Below are 20,084 nucleotides of genomic sequence, written 5' to 3' on the forward strand. Positions count from 1 at the left end.
CTTTTCTGTAAATTTATTAATTTTTTAAAAAAAATTTTAATCAACGCCATTATTATCTATAAAGCTTTTAAGTGTATAAAAAGTCATACGGTTCTTTTAGGCTACCAACCATGTAATATTTCTGTACAATAGCCACCAAGCGCAAAATCTGCTATTACATAAAGTGCTTTTGTACTGTACACAACAATGTGATATAATTCAATGGTTTAAAAATTGTCCATAGTATACATTTACCACTGAATTTGTACACAAGACAGAGATGCAGTTTAATGAAAAAATAAATGCACAATAGTACTAAAAATAAACAGTTAGCTATAATGGATTTTTCCGAACGTCAATGATTGTAGAGTTTGAACCAATGAGGCCCTGGTTTAGACTTGACCTCCGGCTCTCTCTCCGAGATTTGGTGAGGGACAATGAGCCTGTGCCACTCCAATATGCAGTATTCACATTTATATTAGGCTGGACAATCCTGTTGATTGGTAGCTCACAAGCTACGCTCTGCCTAAGCTCCTCCATTACATGCTGGTCTTCAGTGGGGAGGGAAGAACGCCTCCATGTGGGGGGCAGCGGGGCATTTACCAACTCCCGCATTTCCTCTCTTGACTTGTGAACTCTGGAACTCTCAGGTTCAGGAGTGTACCTGGTACTGTCTCCACCTGCCTTGCACTGCACCCGGTCTACTCCACCTGCAATGAAAATCAGACACTTCACACCTGTTTATGACAACTAATATTTTAGAAATGTATAACTATAATACGTTTATAAATGTGTACATAATTATAATTTAATACTAAAGATAACCAGATGTTGCTGATAATGGCACAATTAACTAGTTCACTAAAGGCTCACCTTTGTTCTGATCTCCCAGTCCACACATGTCCCTTATTTTGTTGTTGAGTTCCTGATTGACTGCTTTGCACAAGTTCAGTTCTTTGCTTAGGTTGTGGATCAATCCCTCATACTGCCGCTGTCTACCAGCCAGACCTTCGTCCATTTGATCTGTGTAAACAGCCAAGTTAGCCTTGTTTGACTTGTATGTAAGTATATACATTCCAAATAATGACCTGGCAGCTGATTCATGAAACAGAGCAGAAAAATGTATTAATGACTGATATACATCAAGAAAGGAACGTATTTTTAATTTAAAAAAAAGAAAAGAAAAAAAAAGAAAAAGAAATGTACAAGTCTCTGAGTAAGCACTTAGTCTTCTGAGGAGCCTGACAGTCACCTCGGCACTGGTGCAGCAGGAGCTGTACATTTCTTTCATGCTCTTTTTGTTGCTGTGTGAGCCGGCGATCGGTGTCCAGTTGCTGACGTTCTAGAGCTGCTTCCAACCATCCAACCAGGTGCTGCTGCTCCTCCACACGCATCTCCAGCTCAGCCAAAGCCACCTGCAACCTCCGCTCTTCTTCTCGCAGTGACACCACCTTTACACCGGGAACATGGAAGAAAGAAAAAAAACAATCAAACAAAAAGGTAAAGTGTAAAACACTCATATTAATAACAAACATGAAAAGAATTTCAGGAAAGCTAAAAATAAACACTAATAATACAATCCCTTTGAAAGTAGATAATAGTAGACATTGAAAAAAGAGAACGCCCAGACCTTATCAAAGTATTTGCAGAGCAAAGCACGTGTCTCAGAGGCAGACAGGTAGGTGAGTTTGGCCATTAGGTTCATCTCCCACTGAGTGAGCATGCTTCCCGATTCCCTCAACTGCCTCTGTCTCTGTGTGATGGCCTCATTCTTGTATTCAATGGCAGCGTCCAACGCCTCTATAGCCTCATCTAGCTGGAAGAGGGTGCGCTCCTCCTACAGGTCAATTAGAAATCAGTAAGTATTTACAAGTGATAAACCTACAGGAACATATTCAGTAACCACAAATCCTTTTCAGGGACTTGTTTGAGGTCCTTTTTTGCAGTCCTGAAACCAGGCTTACTGTTCTATATACAATGATTGGTCAAACACAAACATAATGCCAACCCCCTTACACATACGCTTCTCTTCTTTCCATATGATGTCAGTTTAAGTAATTGTGGAATTGAGAGAGAAGGATGCAATGTGTAATGAGGTCACTAAATATGTTCAATTAGTATAGCTACTAAAGCAGTGTTTACTGTGGACCCACCTCAGGAGACAGCAGGTTACCCTGGCGAAGCTTGTCATCCAACTCTACTCTCTGTTTGAGGAGCTGCTCTTTCTCCTGACGCAGGTTTGAGATCTCCTGGCGGATGTGTTGGGAGTCCTGCGCACTGCTACTTCGTAGCTGTCCGTTCCGCTCACTCAGCTCTCTTTCCAGTGATTCAATACGATTCGACAGTGTTGCCAGGTCCTTACTCAGAGCCTGCCAGGTGAAATGAGTATGTTGGACTTTCGGACAGTACCATATGTATTATTATATGCTTTAGCAATAAAGAGTGTTCTTGATACTGGTAATTTGTGAATAAACAGTGTTCAGGTTTTGTATTGTATATACTGAAGGTAATGTTGCTATAGTGCCTTAACTGGGTTAGAAATTTTGTCATTGAGATTGTAAGAAATGTTTTGTATTAAATCATAGACACATTGGATGAAAAGTGTCTGACGTACTTGGCTGGACCGGAGTCGTTTGGTCTCTAGGCCGCTACGCTCTAAGAGTAACGCCTCCTTCTTGGCCAGGATCTCCTCTCTTTTGGTCAACTCCCCCTCCAGGTCTTCCAGACCCCTCCTCTGATCCAGAACCTTCTCCATCTCCTCATCTAGCCATCGCTTCTGTTCTTCTATCTTCTGCTCAGAATATCAACACCAGTCAAAAAGAATGCAACAGTCTGAACTCTTCTACATTTTTATCAAAAATGCTGTTACTCTTAGTGGAAAGCTGAACTTTAAGACATGACGAAGCAAGTTTACTGCAGACATAAATTAACACTGTGGTCAAAACTCAAGATCAAATACCCATCCAAGAGTAAGTCAAATCCTAGAGGGTAAACTTAGAACATGCTGAAACAAGCCATGAGACGGTCACCAATTTTGCCTATAATAATAAAACCACATTAACAAACACGCAAGATTAAGGCACAACACTGTGGTTAGGCTTCCCCAGGTCTGTACCTGCTGTTCCTCTAGTGAGACAACTGAGCCGTTACTGCCGCTCCTCCTTTGCCTTTGGAAGGCAGCAATTTCTTCCGTCTTAATCCGCAGAATCTTCTGCTGCTGCTCGTTCTTTATTTCCAGCTCCTAAATAAAAGACAGGTAGAATATTCTTTCATCACACCACTTCTTTCACTTCACAAAAAGGCTCAGAACTAGCTGTTGAGTGGTTGAGTGGACATAAGAAACACAGTTGGCAATGGTAAGGCTGAATATACCATGGTTAATGTGTTCACCTTTACACGATGTTTGCCTCTTTGCATCTCACTTTCCAGCCTTCTCTTTTGTTGACTCTCCTCTCGGAGGCGCCGCTGTAACTGGTCTTGCTGTTGCCGCAGACTCTGCACACTCCTCTCCAGCTCCTGTACACGGCGCTCACTCTGCACTGACAGAGAGGCCAACTTTGCAGTGTCCCGCTGCCTCTGCTTCAGCACCTGCAATTATGAAAAACAGACATAACACATTTTTGTGTACTTGATAGGAATGTTTTTGGAAATATTACCATGCAGATACTCTTTGGCTACAAAACATTAAATCACACTTGACAGCCATTTAAGAGAACACATTAAACAATGTCACAGTATCTAAGGCACAGACGTTCTGTCACCGTTACAGACAAAACCCAGAGGGGGCAACATTGCTAAGAGGAAAATCCTGGCAGGAAGAGAGGGAAAAACAGGATCTTACCACAAAAACACTAGTGTATGCCAGGGGATGGTACAGCATATGCTAACAGCATAAATGATATTTTACTGCAATCTGTAGTCATGTTTGGATTGGTAAGACTCCAGCTGTGATTATAAGCTTACTTTATATAATTGTAACAAAATGAACACAAGTGCATGTCTGGACAGTCTGATAATAAAATTGTATTAAACACACAACAGGACATGCTATTATACAAAAATCATGCATGTAATGAAAGAGTATACTTTATTCCAATGCACAGCACATTCAACATTGTGGTTTTAATTGTAGAACCTGCCTGTTACTATAGAAATAGTCTTCTAGAGGGTGGGATGTTGGAGAGGATGTTGGTTAGCTAATTAATCCCGACCCCCTAGATATACTCCAAGCAACAGTAAATAAATAACTAAGACAAAAATCTGGTGTGCTTGCTTCTTAATAAATAATGGCTTGTTTTTTTTTAAACTAGCCCAAGAGAATTCTTTTTGGCTGTTGTAACACTTCCTTTCAGAGTTGCCATTTAAAAATTCACATTTAATTTGTTTGCCTCCTGCATACGTTAAAAAAAAAATGCTATGGGTAGATGTTAAGACTTCTGCAAAAACTTTACAGAAAAGAAAAAAAACTTTGTCTCCATCAACCATCATTGTGTTTTCCAGTCAGAACAATATGATACATTATATGATGGACCTTTAAATCTGCTAATGGTTTATAGTCATCATGGATTATATTGGGTCTAGTGTAATATGATGCGATACAACAACAAATTATTTACTTGTAATCAATCAGTAAGTATTAGCTTTCAGGGATTAAGGATTTATAGCCATATTCATGTAGACAAAAAAAGATTTCTGCATTTCGCAGACACTCATCCTGAGCGACCTATTAAGGTGGAATAAATCAAGTAAAAAAAGAAATGAAGGGATAGAGTTAATAACAATGAAAAAGTGTACAACGTAATGTATCGACATACATTGTGTGTCTAATTACTGTAAAATGTCAAACCCACATCTCAGACCACCAGATTTACCCCATGAAGACCTGATCAGGTGTGTTAAATTAGGCTGAATAAATAAGAACATTTTAGAACTTTTTAGTTCCATGATCCCACAAGACAGGACACTTCTACACCAGATCACAATAAATGATGCAATCAATAAATTACATATGATGTATGTAGATAAACAAATTATTAACAAACTAATTAATAACAAACTAACAGGATTTCTTTTTCCATGTGATATTAGTGTTCCTGAAGGTAAACTGGAGGTCTTGTGATTTTGGATTACACTCCTATTTCAAATGCCTCAGGAAAATCTCTAGAAGAACAATGGTAAAAGAATGGTTATAGCTTCAGGCCTAACATTCTTTGTACCAGTGTCTTAATGCTCTACTGGGAAATCAACTCTTCAACCCTCTAGTAAAAAGCATAGAGCCTTTGCTCCCTTCAAATCTAATTGCCAAGATAAAGACCACGTGATCTTTTGTTCAGCATTACATGCTATTATGTTAGTAAATAGATTATATGGGTGACAAAACCCACAAATGAAGAGTCAAGAATAAAATTACAGTATGATTTCATTGAATAAATCCAGCATGTGCTGAAAGCAACACTATGGAAACATCTTCAGTACAGACTAACTTGCAGGAAAATTTCAAAGAAGATGAATTAACGTTACTGCTATTTGTTCTGTAGCCTCACACAAAAAAGGCTTGCACTACATTAAAATGTAGTTTCCTTTCAATATATACATGAATCTGTTAAAAAAAAAAAAAAAGTCGCTAAACCGAGAAACAGGAAAGTTTTGTTTCTACAAAAAAAAAAAAAAAAAAAAAAATTGTTCACGGATTGTTCTGCAGTGGATCTGCTGAAATCTTAAGCCATTAAGTGACATGTTTTAACATTATTCATTTAAAAGACAAATGTGTCTTGATCTTAATTAATTTCGTTCATTTATTACTATGACATCACAGATCTGACAGCACTTTAAGCACGACTAAAATAAATGACATGCTTATAATTAATTCACTTGTTCAAATGCATAATAATTTCTGTAGTAACAACACATACACGCTAGAAAAAAGCTAGTTACAAACACTATAAAATGTGTTGTTTAAAAATGACAAGAATAAAATCAGAATATTCACTCACAAGCTTCACTTTGTGTTAGAAAATGGAAAGAACCTGAAAGGGAAAGCCTGCTCCACCCAATCAATTTGGAAAGCAAGGAAAGATATTCTGATGTTTGGCTGTTAGAGGAAAACACAAGCTGACTGATTTTTATTCAGTAAGTAATTATTAAACAATAAAACATTGTAGTTTTTATCTGTTTATAGTAGCATGTAATGATGTGGAACATCCAGTTCCCTCACAATTTCTAAACAATCACTATCAAGGTTTCAACAGCACTGGGTTATAGTATTTTAATGACCACATAATGTTTACTGTAGGTGTCAGAAGCCCATTTCAAAGCAGGTATAAATTAGACTTAATACATGTAATTAACATGACAAATGTGATTAAAATCCATTTAAGCTAGAATTCCTGTTTAACATTCACTTACACAACATGCTAGTTTTACTTCACAAATACGCATGTAACAGCCTGACCTGCACTTTGCTTTGTGCAGCTGCAATCTTTCTCCTGCACTCCTGTGCTTTCGAGCGGTCAGCGGCATCACGACTGCCTTGCACCTCCAGCTCCTGCAGCTGTTTGTGAGCCTCGGTGAGCTCAGCTCGTGCCTGCTCAGCCTCCTGCTCCAGCTCAGCTACCTTTCTGCTGTACTGCCTGTTCATGGCTTGGGCATCTTTCCCTGTGAACACACAATTAATGTACTATTTTATTCCTTCAAAAACTATACATCTTTTACTTCATTCCAGGGGATTATGATTCTGCTTTGTTGTCTTGAATTTAAATAATCACCCACCCTTATATCTGGATGATCAAAATTACCTGTCTTGACAAGCTCCTTGATGAGATCCTCCTTCATCCGAATGGTTACAGAGAGCTCTCTGATCTTCTGCTGGGCTAGGAGCAACCCATTCTCTGAGCCCATCTCCCACCTGCAGCCTCTTAGACTTTCTGGCACTGAGCTCTCCCCTATACTGCTGCTTGCTATATAAAAAAAAGACACAACATATTTAGACTGTATCTGTTCACTGACTGTATACTGTATTGAAACTTCATACTTCACCATAAAATTGTACCGTAGAATTTCGGGGAAATAAAACAACTTTAAAGAAATGTTTAGGGAAGCATAATAGTGATACAAGGACATACATGGAGCATGTTGTATGGAAAAAAAATGAACCATTCAGACGGTTTCATGATAGGATACCGTTTATTTATAGCAATGCAGGATATTTACTTATTTTGCACAGTAATAATTACTTCCAAGGTGTTTTTTTATATACTCAGTCACTGTCATTACTGCTGTAATTAGCTGACACGTCAAAGTGTAGGCAAAAAGAAATAATTTATTTTTCAATAATTAAGAATACTTGAAAATGCCACAAGGCTAAATTAGCCTGGCTGTAAATAAGCGTATGAATGGGTAACCAAGATAAAGCAGTTAATAAAGATGAAAATGTCATTTTTTTTGTTCATTAAGGTAATGAAATCTGAGATTATAGAGTAGCCTTTTCAACTGGACATATCTGTAATTAGAAATGCTAGAGAATACAATAGCAACTTTTCTCTAATTGTCCTAACAGGTCTGATTTATGAAGGTCAGCATGTTTTTGGCTCATTGTAGTTGTGTATTCTAGAAATGTGGCTTCTATATCCCCTCATAATGCAGGACTGCTTTAAAAAACATAGTACAGTTAGAGATTGTTCATAAGAATTTCTAAGAGTGGAAATAAATGTGACAAAATTAGAAATAATTTAATTAAGTGTAAAATGTATTTTTTTTTACTATTCTCATATTTTCAGAAAGAGGTTGAGCAAATTAACTTCTTTGATGGTACTGTATACTATTTCATTTCTGAACTCACAAGTACGTCTGCTGTAGTGAAATCCTGGAGTGTGGCAAAGCCCCAAGACCTGAGACAGAGTTCCCCTAGTTCTTCTGGGTGATCCTTGAAATGGTACACACTTCTTTGACCAGGTAATATTCATACCTCTGTAGAAAAAGGCACATGAATGCAGAATGAAACTACTTACTGTACAAAGAACCAAAGTTATATTTAGATCAGCAACTGCACTATTTGGCAAAGCAAATAATATATCTTGTAATCGTTCAAGCGATCGTTAGATTGGAGTGGAGTGTGTGCAAGTGTTTTTCACACCCACCAACTCTAAATAACAACTCTAGAATAACATTTCACTACACTGCCTACATATTATATTTCGGTTCAGGGCACTCTTCATGCTAATTTGCTGCGTCCTCCTTTTTTCCCCCCTGCGTTCACACTGGCAGTGATCATTCGCCTCATTTCACTCAAGTCACTGAACGCTTTCATGTGGGCAGTCCTATCTTGATATTCTGCCAGTTGTTATGGGTTCTGTGTTTGCCCCCTGGTAGTGGAACATGGCCATAATCTTGTAATCACTATCCCCCATTCCTAGTTTCCAAAAAGTTAAACTCCGCTTATCTCAGTTGGCCTTACCTCGAAAAGAAGGACTTGCATAAGTTCTGTTGCTGTGCATTTAGATTAGACACAGTGTTACAATGCCACCCCGATTAGGAGCAAGCTCTAATGTGCTATATTTCACAGAGGGTAAACATTACTCTTCCTTCTGAGTGACCCTGCATATCTGCAAAAAGTCACAAGATAAATCTTACTATCCATACTTGTGTTTGTCTTTGACTCCTCTGTTGGGAGAATTATCGCCTTCTCCATCATCTCCACAAGACTCACACTCCTTGTCCCACTGGGCCTGTTCAGAAAGGGGATGACTGTCTATAGAAACACTCAGACCAGTCTGAAAGAACAGGAAAAAAAGAGAACATTCATTTCATTGCAAAAGACACTTAGATAAGGCAGACATTTAGATAAGATTATCATGGTGCATCTTTGCATAATTGATATTGCATTCAAAACTGAGTGGGTGCAGGAGCATATTCCGACAAGATGCTATACAATAATGTGGAAATATAACATAGATTCTTCACCTTTAACATTGTGCTACAGTATAAAGTACAATACAAAAAAATAAATAAAATCGCTGCCAGTTTGAACTCAGGAGGAAAAAAGGAGGCAGCAAATTAGTATGAGGTGTAAATATAATATGTAGGCAGCATAGTGAAATGTAATTCATATGCAATATTGTCCTCACTAGTTATCTAACATACTCCTCTGTGTTTGCATGGTGTTCATATTGTGAGATACTGAAAACTTTAACTTTTTTGCACAAATGCACACTATATTAGAGACCTAAATAAATGACAATTGCATATTATAAACAGCAATATGGAGCCACACATACACTAGAGCCACAGACAAACACCAAGGTGCAGTATATAAGTGCACCATCTGTGCCAAGTAAGATGTTTTGCTGTCTTTACTTTTTCATTGTTTGTAAGTTAAAAACAGTATTTACTTGTTGTGCAGGGCTTCCTCCGGCCTCTCCATTGCAAAAAGGTGTTAAATGGCTTGGGCCAAGATTTGCTTGCTGTGATGAGTTAATAGGTGCAGTGTGGGGTCTCTGTGTCAGCTGCATCACTCCCATCCCTGGATGAGCCAGAAGACAGTGCAGCTCCTCTATGAGGTCTTGCTGCTCCTGAAGCTTATCACTCTGGGAGGCAAAATACGAGGCACAAATATGAGCTGTAGCGACATTAAAAACATAAAAATATATTTCACCTCTGATGAACGTGACAAATTTACATGAATTCTCTAACCTGCTGTTTGTATTGTTCCATTGCATCTTCCAATGCAGCAAGGAAGTCTGTGTTTTCCTGCTCTAATCGCTGGGTCTGTGCTTGCAGCTGGGAAATATAGTTCTCCCTTTCTCTGTTCCACTCTACTTTCATATCTGGCTCCTGGGCAACAAAAACATTTAAACAAATTATAACATAAGGTATGGAATAAGAGTTAGTTGAATTGGTAGCTCAAGGCAACAAATTGGTCACACCTCTGTTTGCCTCTTAGTACTTCCCAAAGATGGAAAAGAAAAATTGCTTGCATATGTTAAATGATAACCATAGTGATGGCAATACCAAATACAGTTAGCATGCTACCTTCTTTTAGCAAAATATAAACATGTTGATGAAGCTGTTTAGAGATATCAATGACTTGCTACTTGATTTATACAGAAATTATATCACTCTTGCATTCTAGATATCATTTTACTGTACATCCTTCATGGTGATTCATTATAATCTGAAAAAGATTAACATCTTAGATTTGCTAGACAAACTGAAATTGTTGGCCAACGGTGGTATGATTTGTGCACCATGACTTGAACTTGAGATTCTGACAGGCACCACATGCGCAATGATTTCTCAGGGTCTAACATGCAAGCCACACCGCCTGCCACTCCGTCTGTGTCGCTTTGCCTGTCTGTTGTCTATCACAAGAACTGAATACATGGTGATTGTCACTTTCCATGTGAAAACCCCTTAAAACAGGGGAGTCAAACTCAAATTCACAGTGGGCCAAAATATAAAACTGAGATAAAGTCACGGGCCAAACTGAATATTTATTGAAAAATTAACTGCAACTGATATGTAATGTTCAACATTTTTCATATGGAAACAAACTTTAGTTTTGCTTAAACACAGGATTTGGAACAACCAGAGCTTGATATCACAAACACATAAGAAGTTAAATTCTAAATAAAAGACACATCAGTGGTGTTCATTTCGCAAACTTTGACCATACACTTTTTGACAAACTCTCTCATTAAAGGGCCGGGCAGATTTTGCTGTCTCTGCTGCCACAATAAAGCTTTACAGCATTTACAGCAGCTTCACTTTTTGATTTTGCTTTCATGAACATAGACTGCCGGGAAACCAGACTTTTTTTTCATCTCCTCTGCCTTCTGGAGCTTCTGCTTTACGTCCAGGTCCTTATACCTCTCATATGTTTCGTTTCATAGTGTCTTCTTGTTATATTCTTTCGTTACAGACACCTTAGCTCACAAGACAAACCGATCTGTCCTTTATATTGGTGAACAGATAATCTGCCTCCCTCCTATCTTGAAAGCTCCTATTGTCCATCCTTCGTTTGGCCATTTTTGTGGAGGGTGGAATTAACTTGCAACTGTAGCATGGTTGTTAACGACTGTCAACAGAGAACGAGGGGCGCTTGCTGTTCGTGACTACGCGTCAATACAGTGGCGAGGCATTCTGGGATTTGTAGTATTAGCGGAGCATGCGGCTAGCCAGCTGTAATGCACATTTGATATGATCTCGCGGGCCAAATGAAATTACACCAAATTTGGCCCGCAGGCCAGAGTTTGACACCCCTGCCTTAAAACAACCAAGAAGATTAGCATTGCTCCAAACTTTGCTTAGTGTCAGACATAAAATGAATTACATCTAAATGAAACGTATTCCCCAAAATACTGGAGCAGGTACAGTACTGAATTTAGGCCTCTGGGTGTATTTATGATCAATATATGAATAAAACTGTACTGACAGATTGCCCACCTGACATTTTAGAATCTCCCGTCCCTTTTTCAATGCAGCGGTGTCCTCAGTGGAACTGCTTTCAATGCCACTGTCCAGCCCTGAAGCTGTGCTCAACCCGCTGCGCTCCTCCTCCACCGCACAAAGCCACTCCTTCACACGCAACAGCTGGCTCGGGTTTAGGGTTCCCTCCCCCTGCAGCTCCATCAGCAGCCTGTAGGCTGAGTCTGTGCATGTCCTATAGTGGGTGCTCTCCGCCTGCAACTTGCTTACATCTGGTTCCAGTGAACGCATCCGGCGTTCGGGCTCTGAGCGAGCAAGGATACGGGTCTCAGAGCGCTGCCGGTTCTCTAGTGCTCGCTTTAAAGCTTTGATCTGGAATTCCAGGCTTTCCACTCGATCTGGCTCCCCATGACAGTTCACCATGGCTCTGTTTTGAATGTTGCGAGCTCGTTTAGCATAATTGAGGGTGTTAAGACTTTCGTCAAAGTCAGAGGATGAGGGACTGATGCATGCAATCATAAGTGTTTTGGCATTGCCTCCAAGAGAGTCTTTTAAGATTCTGAGGAAAAGGGAAAAATATACAATTCTGTATTTCATCATTCTTTTAAGGAACACCAAAAAAACTAACAATAGGAGGTGTTACTACATAGCAAATAAAACATGCTAACTGGTCCCTAGGGCTGGCCAATATGACAATATTATAACAATATCAAAATATCACAGTACAATTTTATTACAGTACTGCAAGTATCTTCAATACTGTTGTAACACGTATTTTCAATATATTACTTAAATGATAGTCAGTTAACAAATAGATGACTGGATGTTAATATATACATTTGCATCCATAATTATTTTTGCTTCTCCCTTAATTATAAAATGTATTCGTGTGCATGCTACAAATCAATCAATACTATCTACACTAACCATTTTTACAGCATAAATATTGAAACTTTGTTAAGCAGCATATACAAAATAAGGCCAAAGGTTTGTGAACACTTGATCATCGTGCCCATATCTGCTTTCTAATCCCATTCTAGATTTAGTTCCCCTTAATAATTATATTAACCTCAAGTCTTCTAAGGAAGGCTTTTCACTAAATATCGGAGAACGGCTGTGATGATTGTCTATTCAGCCACAAGAGCTTCATTGGGGTCAGGCACTGATGTTAGCCTGAAGGTCAGCTCCAGTTCATCCCACAGGTGTTCAGTGGAGTTGAGGTCAGGTCTCCGTGTAGGCTCCTTGAGTTCTTTCACTCAAATCTTGGCAAACCATTTCTTTACGGACATCATTATGTGCACAGGGCCATAATCATGCTGTAACAAGTTTGGGCCTCTTAATTCAAATGTTGGAGAAGAAACATGAGTTTGATGGACAGGTGTCCACAACCCTTTGGCCATATAATATATTCCACCACCAGTGATTCCTAATGTCATTCTTTCACCATCACTTTATATTACAAATCCAAAATATAAAAAAAAAGCTGTAAAAGAAATTATTCTATGGGGTGTACTGAAATTTAATTAAATAAGATTTAAGCTAAGTTTCATACCTTGTTATTTTGGAGTCCCTATAAGGAATATGACTGCCTTTCCTTTTTGGGTCCCCTAGTGCCCCAATCACATTTCCCAGAGCAAGAAGTCCACTGTTGATCTGAATACTCTCCTTGAGTCGCTCGCCAGTATTGCCAGTTTTAAGAATTCGCTCGGATCCAGCCAGATCCACAAAGTGAAATTTAGAGGACAGAATCTGTGAATTCTTGCTAGCAGCCCGAGAGCCACCACGCCTCTGCTCCATCAACATGGTGAAGATAGTGTGAGAGCGGCTGGAGTGAGGGTTCATCTGAGTGGCTCCTGTGTGGCGGGCCGTGTTTCCAGATTCTAAAAGACTCAAGACCTCATCAATCCCCTCCACTTCACATTCTTTCACTCCACAAAGAACTGTAGAATACAACAGAAAAAAAACCTCTTGTAACTTCAATGCAGACTTGTGATTAGAAATATAGCGGGAATAAAATTGGCCGCATCTTTCAACCAGAGCAATAAATTATTCTAATAGTATTTAGTATTCTCCTACAAATATCTTTCAATGAAATAAGAATAACGTCATGTGGGCCTAAGTATTAATTATATATTATATTATACAAACACGTTTTGCCACTCAGACCTGTGACATGCGTTGAAGATGTTATTACTGGGGCCACAGCATGACTAAAATTATTTCAGACTAACCCACCTTCAACTGTATGACATGGTAAACTGCAAAAACAGGGTGCTACTAATATACTGTTAATTATATGTCTAGCATAATATTTTTCATGACTGAGCATTTAAGTTTTATGGAGGACGTAATAGGCATAAGTGACTTCCTCTAATATACAATAAGACAAATAAAAGGCTTTTTTTTGAAATCATGAGTAAAATGTATTCAGTGCTGCCTTTTCCTATCTAAAGAGGCAGGCTAATTTGAGATCCATTTATTGGACATACATCAAGAAATAGGAACTGCCTGCAGAGTTCTCAGCGACACCCGTGGGCACACTGTATTCACAAACAAGCCCACAAATGCATCCGTAAACTGTCTATTTAAGCTTCATTTATTCCAAGAGCTTTTGAATTCTCCTCATGAACCAAACATGAGTATTTAGGCAATCCTGTTAGAATTTCAGCAATAAGGATGTTTATCCACTGCTTCTGAGTGACTGACATCTGTTACTACCAATTTCAAGATTTAACATTTGATACAAACTAAAATACAGTTGCTAAGAAAAGGAACAATAAAAGGTTTAAACTTGTAATGTCAATATTGTTTATTTATCAACTAGAATGTCTGCCTGTTTTTATATGTATTAAGTAGATACTTAAATACAAGAATTAACTGCAGATAAACTGATATTTGAATAGCTGTGCAACATGGCATTGAAGAACATGACATTTCGCTTAGCATTTCACAAAGTCCACAGCAAACCCTTAGCTAACTTAAGCTTCTCACCTATACTGCCCTTGTCATCTTCCCGGATATGAATGTCCTTGCTAGCTGTCTCCACCTCCAAAAGGTCTCTGAAGATTTCCTTGTAAACCTCAAGGTAGGACACTCTGACAGAGAAGTCGCTGAGGTCATTCTCATCCAGGAGCTTGAAGATCTCAGCTACTGCTCTGGGAATGATTCCTTGCTCGTCATCACCGAAGGAAGCTGCAGCCAAAAAAACAGCAGTGGGTTCGTAATCGCTCTTCACAGCCAAATGCCAAAAATCAAGATCTCAGATGGCAAGAGGGGCTGTGCTTTCGAGCAGTGACAGCTGCGCTGGGGGAAGTGTTGTTGGCATCCCAAATGTGTGTGAACTCATAAGAAGATTTTAACAAGAAGTAAGCATCTTCAAACACAGAAAATCGCTGGCCTTGATAGAACACAAAAACTCTATAGTTGTCATGAGAAGCACTTTTTAAGTTCCAACTAAAACACTAACATATCAGTGTGTCATGAATTCTTTCAGGGAGTATGAAAACTACTTTTTATTTTTGTAAGAATACAGGCTTGCCATTTGATAAAGTGCACCAAAAATATAAGTACAGTTGTAGGTAGTACTGGAACTGACTGTAGCTCATATTAATATATAGTGCATCAGTCCACCTGGATCTAATCCATCAGTAAAAGGGACTCCTACAGGACCACTATTAACCAAAGATTCTCAACCAGTTTCAATCCTGTGCTGAGAATCATCAACCGAGTTATCCTCCCAACAACAGTTAAGAAATGGGTTTTTGGACTCCTAGAATGTACATGGAAGGTGTGACAAAGTGGACAGACTGGACTGTGCTAAGAATAATTCACCACCCTAAGAATTACTCTACTCTATACATTAGTGGTCCTTTTAGATTGATGGCTGATCTACAGACAGTAAATGTAAAGACTGGACAGGCTGGAAATCATGAAAACCGAAATTTGCACCTATGTGATAACTTGTGAAGCAGGTATATATATATTAGATATTTAAGTAACAAAAACAGGAAAAGGCATGCATAAGTTATAAAGAGCCGTTTCTTCACCAGACTTATTTTCCTTTCTTGAAGCTATAAAGAGCCAATCGTGTTGCCCAGAAAGGCCAAGTCAGAACAGCTTTATCTCTGACTATTAGGAAGCACTGACACTGGAGACTCCTTCCACAAATTAATATAAAGATGAGTTCTGCCTACTATTCAAGCTTAAATGTTATAGAAAATTAATCACCACTTTCATCAGTCAGAAACAAGAGTTAAACACAGTCACAGTATGTTGCAAGACTTCACAGTATGTTTCAAGAAAACAGGCCATGTAGCATGTGATTTGTTAAATTATGCATCATCTAAATCTACTGAATACTGACCTTATGAGACACTAAGATACACCACAGAGGAAACGTAGAAAAAAAGTACTTACATATATTAGCCTCTCCAATTGTGTAGGTTTTGCCTGAGCCTGTCTGACCGTAAGCAAAAACTGTGGCATTAAAACCCTGAAAAAAGGCTTCAATAAGGGGTTGGACACAGGCTGCATATACATCCTCTTGGACAGCACTTTCCTCAAAAACAAAGTCAAAGTGAAAGTGGCGATCATGACCGAGAGTAACCCTTTTATCCTCAGGCAGTGCAGTAATGCAGCTCTCATGGTTGTGCAGTATTTCTTTAGGGAGCAGAGGACGTACTCGCACTGCCACCTGCACCGCCGTGTCCTCGGCCCTGCCCTGCTGATGCGCCACTTTGGGAGACATGACCTCTGTAGAGCTATGGCACAACAGTACTCAAGATCCTGCATCCATTGTGCTTCTCTTCCAAAATATCACTGGAAGATAAAAAACTTAAAAAGTGATCACATTCACAGCAAATACATTTCTGTAGAAGCTAATAATTGGTTATTTTTACACATGAGAGATTGGTTCATCAGTACAACATATGGCTTTAATGTGTAATTGTTATCAATTTAGTCACATTAACACTGAACAAAATAAAGGTATGTTCAACTGAAAACATCTGTCTGACAATTTTGATCATGTTATATCTATTTTTGGCTATAAAACCAGTTTTGTGCTTTGGGTATTTTGTAAAGCCCTAACAGTACTTATTAATTGATATTATTAATATTATTAGTAGTAGTAGTACGTTATAAGAAATGCTGTTGTAGTTTGCATGCTGTAGCTTTTATGTTGTTTTCTTTTATGTAGAATATTTTCTTCTAAGTTTATTTTTATTGATGTTAAGAAAACATTGCAACATGTTTACATTTAGAAGCACTAGAACAGCACAGCAATGAGAGAATATTTAGACTTATGACTTATGAACGAATAACAATAAAAACGTTTGCTGTTTTTAAGCTTTGTCGTCTTGCAGTGTAACGTATAACTTTAGCTCTGATGCTACAAGCGTTAGCTAGAAACAAAAACGACCCGCTAGCCAGCCAAGTTAGACACAGAACCTAAAAAGTTAGCTGTAAATAATTTTTACTGTTTGTTTAAAACATTCAGCTTTTAATACGAACATAATACTGACTGCCTGATAACTGGAGTTACAATTTACCTAATAAATCGTAAATCGTGGCAAACTGTTACTTCTGATAGTCCATCATAAATTTATAAACTTACTGTTTCCGACTCCATGTTTTTTTTCCCTAAAAGGAACAAACGCGTTTTCTTCACACCCGTATTCTAAAAATCCCGCCTCCTATGATATAATTGGATAGTTTCCAGAGTTCTTTTCTACTATTGGTGGAATGCCTATAAATTATAATTATTAGCCAATCCTAGCCCGGGACACGGGAGTAAATAGAATACGAGTGGGTGAAATAACATAAGGTATTTTGGTTCCTTTGTCAAGTTCCGAAATCTGTGAGTCAAGCATTTCTGCTATACAGAATTATCTGTGGTTTCCATTTAACATGATCATTTTTATCAAGAATTTCATTTGTTGCAAACAGGGATAAGGTTAGTGACCTGTTGAATTAAATAAAACAGCCTTTGTGATGGAATTTGAATAATAAAAGTGTGAGGCAAGTAAATGTTACCCTGGATGCGAAAAGCAGTTGTTTTGTTGATTATTATTTTTTTTTGTTTGTTTTTTTTTTTGTTGCTGTTGTTTAAAAAAATAATATATATATATATATATATATATATATATATATATATATATATATATATATATATATATAAGTTACGATTATAACCTTAAAGTTACAGAGTTACAGTACAGTTCTAACCAACCTTAAGAACATATTTCTACTTGTCAACAGATACATTAAGCCTTGAATCAGTAGAGCTCCTCAGAACAGGTTGTAGAAATGTAAAAATAAATAAACAAATAAAATAAAACACACACAATGCAGGAGAAGAGAAGAGAGGAAATCATAGGCGTCTGTCATCGGCTTTGGACATGGTTATATCTGTAGCTCAAACTGTAGATCCAAATGGTGGTCTTATGTTTATGAGATAAGGAGATAAAAGGGGAGATGACTATCACAAATAACCAATTATGTCATCTTCATTCCAATTATTCCAGGTGTATTTTCTTTCAGTTTGCTGAGAGCCCCATTATACAGGATAACACACAACAATTATTTTACTAAAAGATATACTGTATGTACTCTCTGACTATATTTCAAAGACCCCTTTTTGCTCATAAACGAATAAATTTGAATGAAATAAAATAACATGTTTTATGTTATATAATAGTATTTAGTATTAGTTCTATTATCTAGAAGTCAACTGAAAAAGCTTTTATTGTCATTTCATTTCACCATGGTGCTACATAGAACAAAGACAGAGCTACATAGAACAACCCAGAGCTAAGGACTTAAATAAGTTAGTCCTAGCCACATAGAGTGCATCTGTGCAACCTAGTGCATACAGTGCAAGACAAAAGACAGTGCAAACAAACAATAAAAGACATTACACAAAAGACAATACACAAAAGCAGTGCCGACCAAAGTACATACTCTATATACATCTACTGCATGTTGTTGCCATACAGCAATATATCATTTATCTGTCATTAGCTTATTAATGGATTCAGCTGTTTATAGTAGGTGGGCTCCAGTTGACCATCTTCATCTTTTGCATGATGAACATCTTTTGAACCACCCATATAATATCTCTGCAAATGTCTGTTACTCATGAGTAATTTGTCATTAAAAATTATCTAAAATTATTAGATAATATTTACATATTTTGTCATATTAAAAAATTGTTTATTGTTTAAAAAATGTTATTAAACTGTATTCTGTATTCTTGCTCCAGATGTATTAGACCAAAGCTTAGTGAAGAGTGGAGCAGTAATGCAAGAGCGTGAGAATGATCCAGCTTTAACAGACACATATGCACAAGAAATAGGTATGTGCTTTGTAATCAAACTTCAAAATAAAATGTAACAGTCACATTTTTTTGATGGGGAGATGAACAGAGAGTTTGAAAACGGACATTGACCAAAGAAACATGTAAAGACCTGGTTGCCAGATCATCATTACTTCAATACACATTTGGGCCTATTTTCATGGTTACACTGTTGCTGTGTGACCCCAATACACACCATTAAATAAAAATGAAAAAAGATATAACATTAATATTGTAGGAATGTTAATGAAATGTACTGAACAGACAAAGCTGATGGCAATGCAGGTATCAAAATTTTAAATTTCAATTTTCAACTGATATAAAGATGCTGAAACAATAATAACATAGCCCCATCACTGCAAATTACAATCTCCTGAATGCTTCTAAATCTGTTCACCCAATTCACTTAAACACTTAAAATGTTAATAAAAAATAATCTCTTTCACAATCATGTCCGATTTTAATATGCTATACTTACACCTGATTATTTGTATATAGCAAGGCCTTGGACTGTATACACACTTTTCTCATTGTAAGTCTTATCATCATACTTAAAAACTAGAGGCAGAAATGTAATTGTCTAACACCATGAAATGAAACACCAACTTTTTTGTTATTTGTCAACAATGAACTTGCTGAACCTGGTGTAATTATAAAATGTAAATGAAATGCATATGAAATGTCACTGTTAATATTATTTGAACTGTAGCCTACTAACATCAAGTGTAAAAATTAAAGGATTCTCAACAATTCCCAACGACACGCTCGTCTTTCTTTGTACACCAAACCAGTCAGAGTGGTAGCCATTAGTATACGTGATGTGAATATGCTTTATAACCTCACTCCTTTTTTCTCATGATAAATGCTTCATCTCTATAAAACTACACTGCCATTTTACGGCCAATCTTAAAGCTGATGGATGCTGACTGATATTGTATTGTGTGCAGCCATCCTATCAAGCATTGTTACAGCCATGCAAGAGACATTTATGTTTTAATGTCTTGAAGGCTTTGTGCTTGAATTGTGATAGCGGTTGACAAAGGAAATTATCCGATCCGTTCTATTGTGTGTGAAATTATTTTGATTTATAATCACTCCTTATTTGTTTGGTCAAGAATGAGACAGAAACCTCAGTGAATTGTCTTTATTGGACAGGTTGGGGAAAAAACATTTTCAGCTTGCACATAAAAGAAGTTGCCAACGAAAAAAAGGAGGAAAGAATAATTACCTATAATGACAGGGAAAAAGTCAAGTATTTCATTGTCTCGTAACAGCATGCTATAAAGAATATTTCAAATTTTTTAGTTCTGTCAGGTCTTGCTAATGAACC

General features: G+C 37.6%; 1 protein-coding gene across 2 annotated transcripts; it reads right to left on the reverse strand.

Moving 5' to 3' along the window:
- Positions 1–241: 241 nt before the first annotated feature.
- kif7 (kinesin family member 7) lies at positions 242–17,163 on the reverse strand. 2 transcript variants are annotated; one of them, XM_027162591.2, is made up of 19 exons: positions 17,015–17,163; positions 15,817–16,218; positions 14,392–14,592; positions 12,953–13,340; positions 11,419–11,959; positions 9,667–9,807; positions 9,366–9,560; positions 8,617–8,747; positions 7,817–7,944; positions 6,774–6,935; positions 6,431–6,633; positions 3,370–3,567; positions 3,095–3,220; positions 2,594–2,770; positions 2,133–2,348; positions 1,610–1,816; positions 1,232–1,430; positions 853–1,002; positions 242–689 (listed from the first exon to the last, which is right to left on the reverse strand). In XM_027162591.2, exons 2-19 carry the CDS (start codon positions 16,145–16,147, stop codon positions 313–315), a joined length of 4,071 nt encoding a protein of 1,356 aa, XP_027018392.1. In that variant the 5' UTR covers positions 16,148–16,218; positions 17,015–17,163; the 3' UTR covers positions 242–312. The 2 variants fall into 2 exon arrangements, with proteins under 2 accessions (XP_027018392.1, XP_027018401.1); XM_027162600.2 differs by having other exon boundaries at positions 16,950–17,057.
- Positions 17,164–20,084: the final 2,921 nt, after the last annotated feature.

Source organism: Tachysurus fulvidraco, chromosome 2, assembly GCF_022655615.1.
Source record: "Tachysurus fulvidraco isolate hzauxx_2018 chromosome 2, HZAU_PFXX_2.0, whole genome shotgun sequence".
Lineage (NCBI taxonomy): Eukaryota > Metazoa > Chordata > Actinopteri > Siluriformes > Bagridae > Tachysurus > Tachysurus fulvidraco.

What these genes read in the sequence shown, in the direction of transcription:
- kif7 (XM_027162591.2), bottom strand. Translation starts at nt 16,147, where the DNA reads ATGTCTCCCAAAGTGGCGCATCAGCAGGGCAGGGCCGAGGACACGGCG. An exon ending in GGGAGATTCTAAAATGTCAG is followed by an intron (nt 9,808 to 11,418) that starts GTGGGCAATCTG and finishes TTTGTTGCCCAG; the next exon opens with GAGCCAGATATGAAAGTAGA. An exon ending in TCTCACTAGAGGAACAGCAG is followed by an intron (nt 2,771 to 3,094) that starts GTACAGACCTGG and finishes TATTCTGAGCAG; the next exon opens with AAGATAGAAGAACAGAAGCG.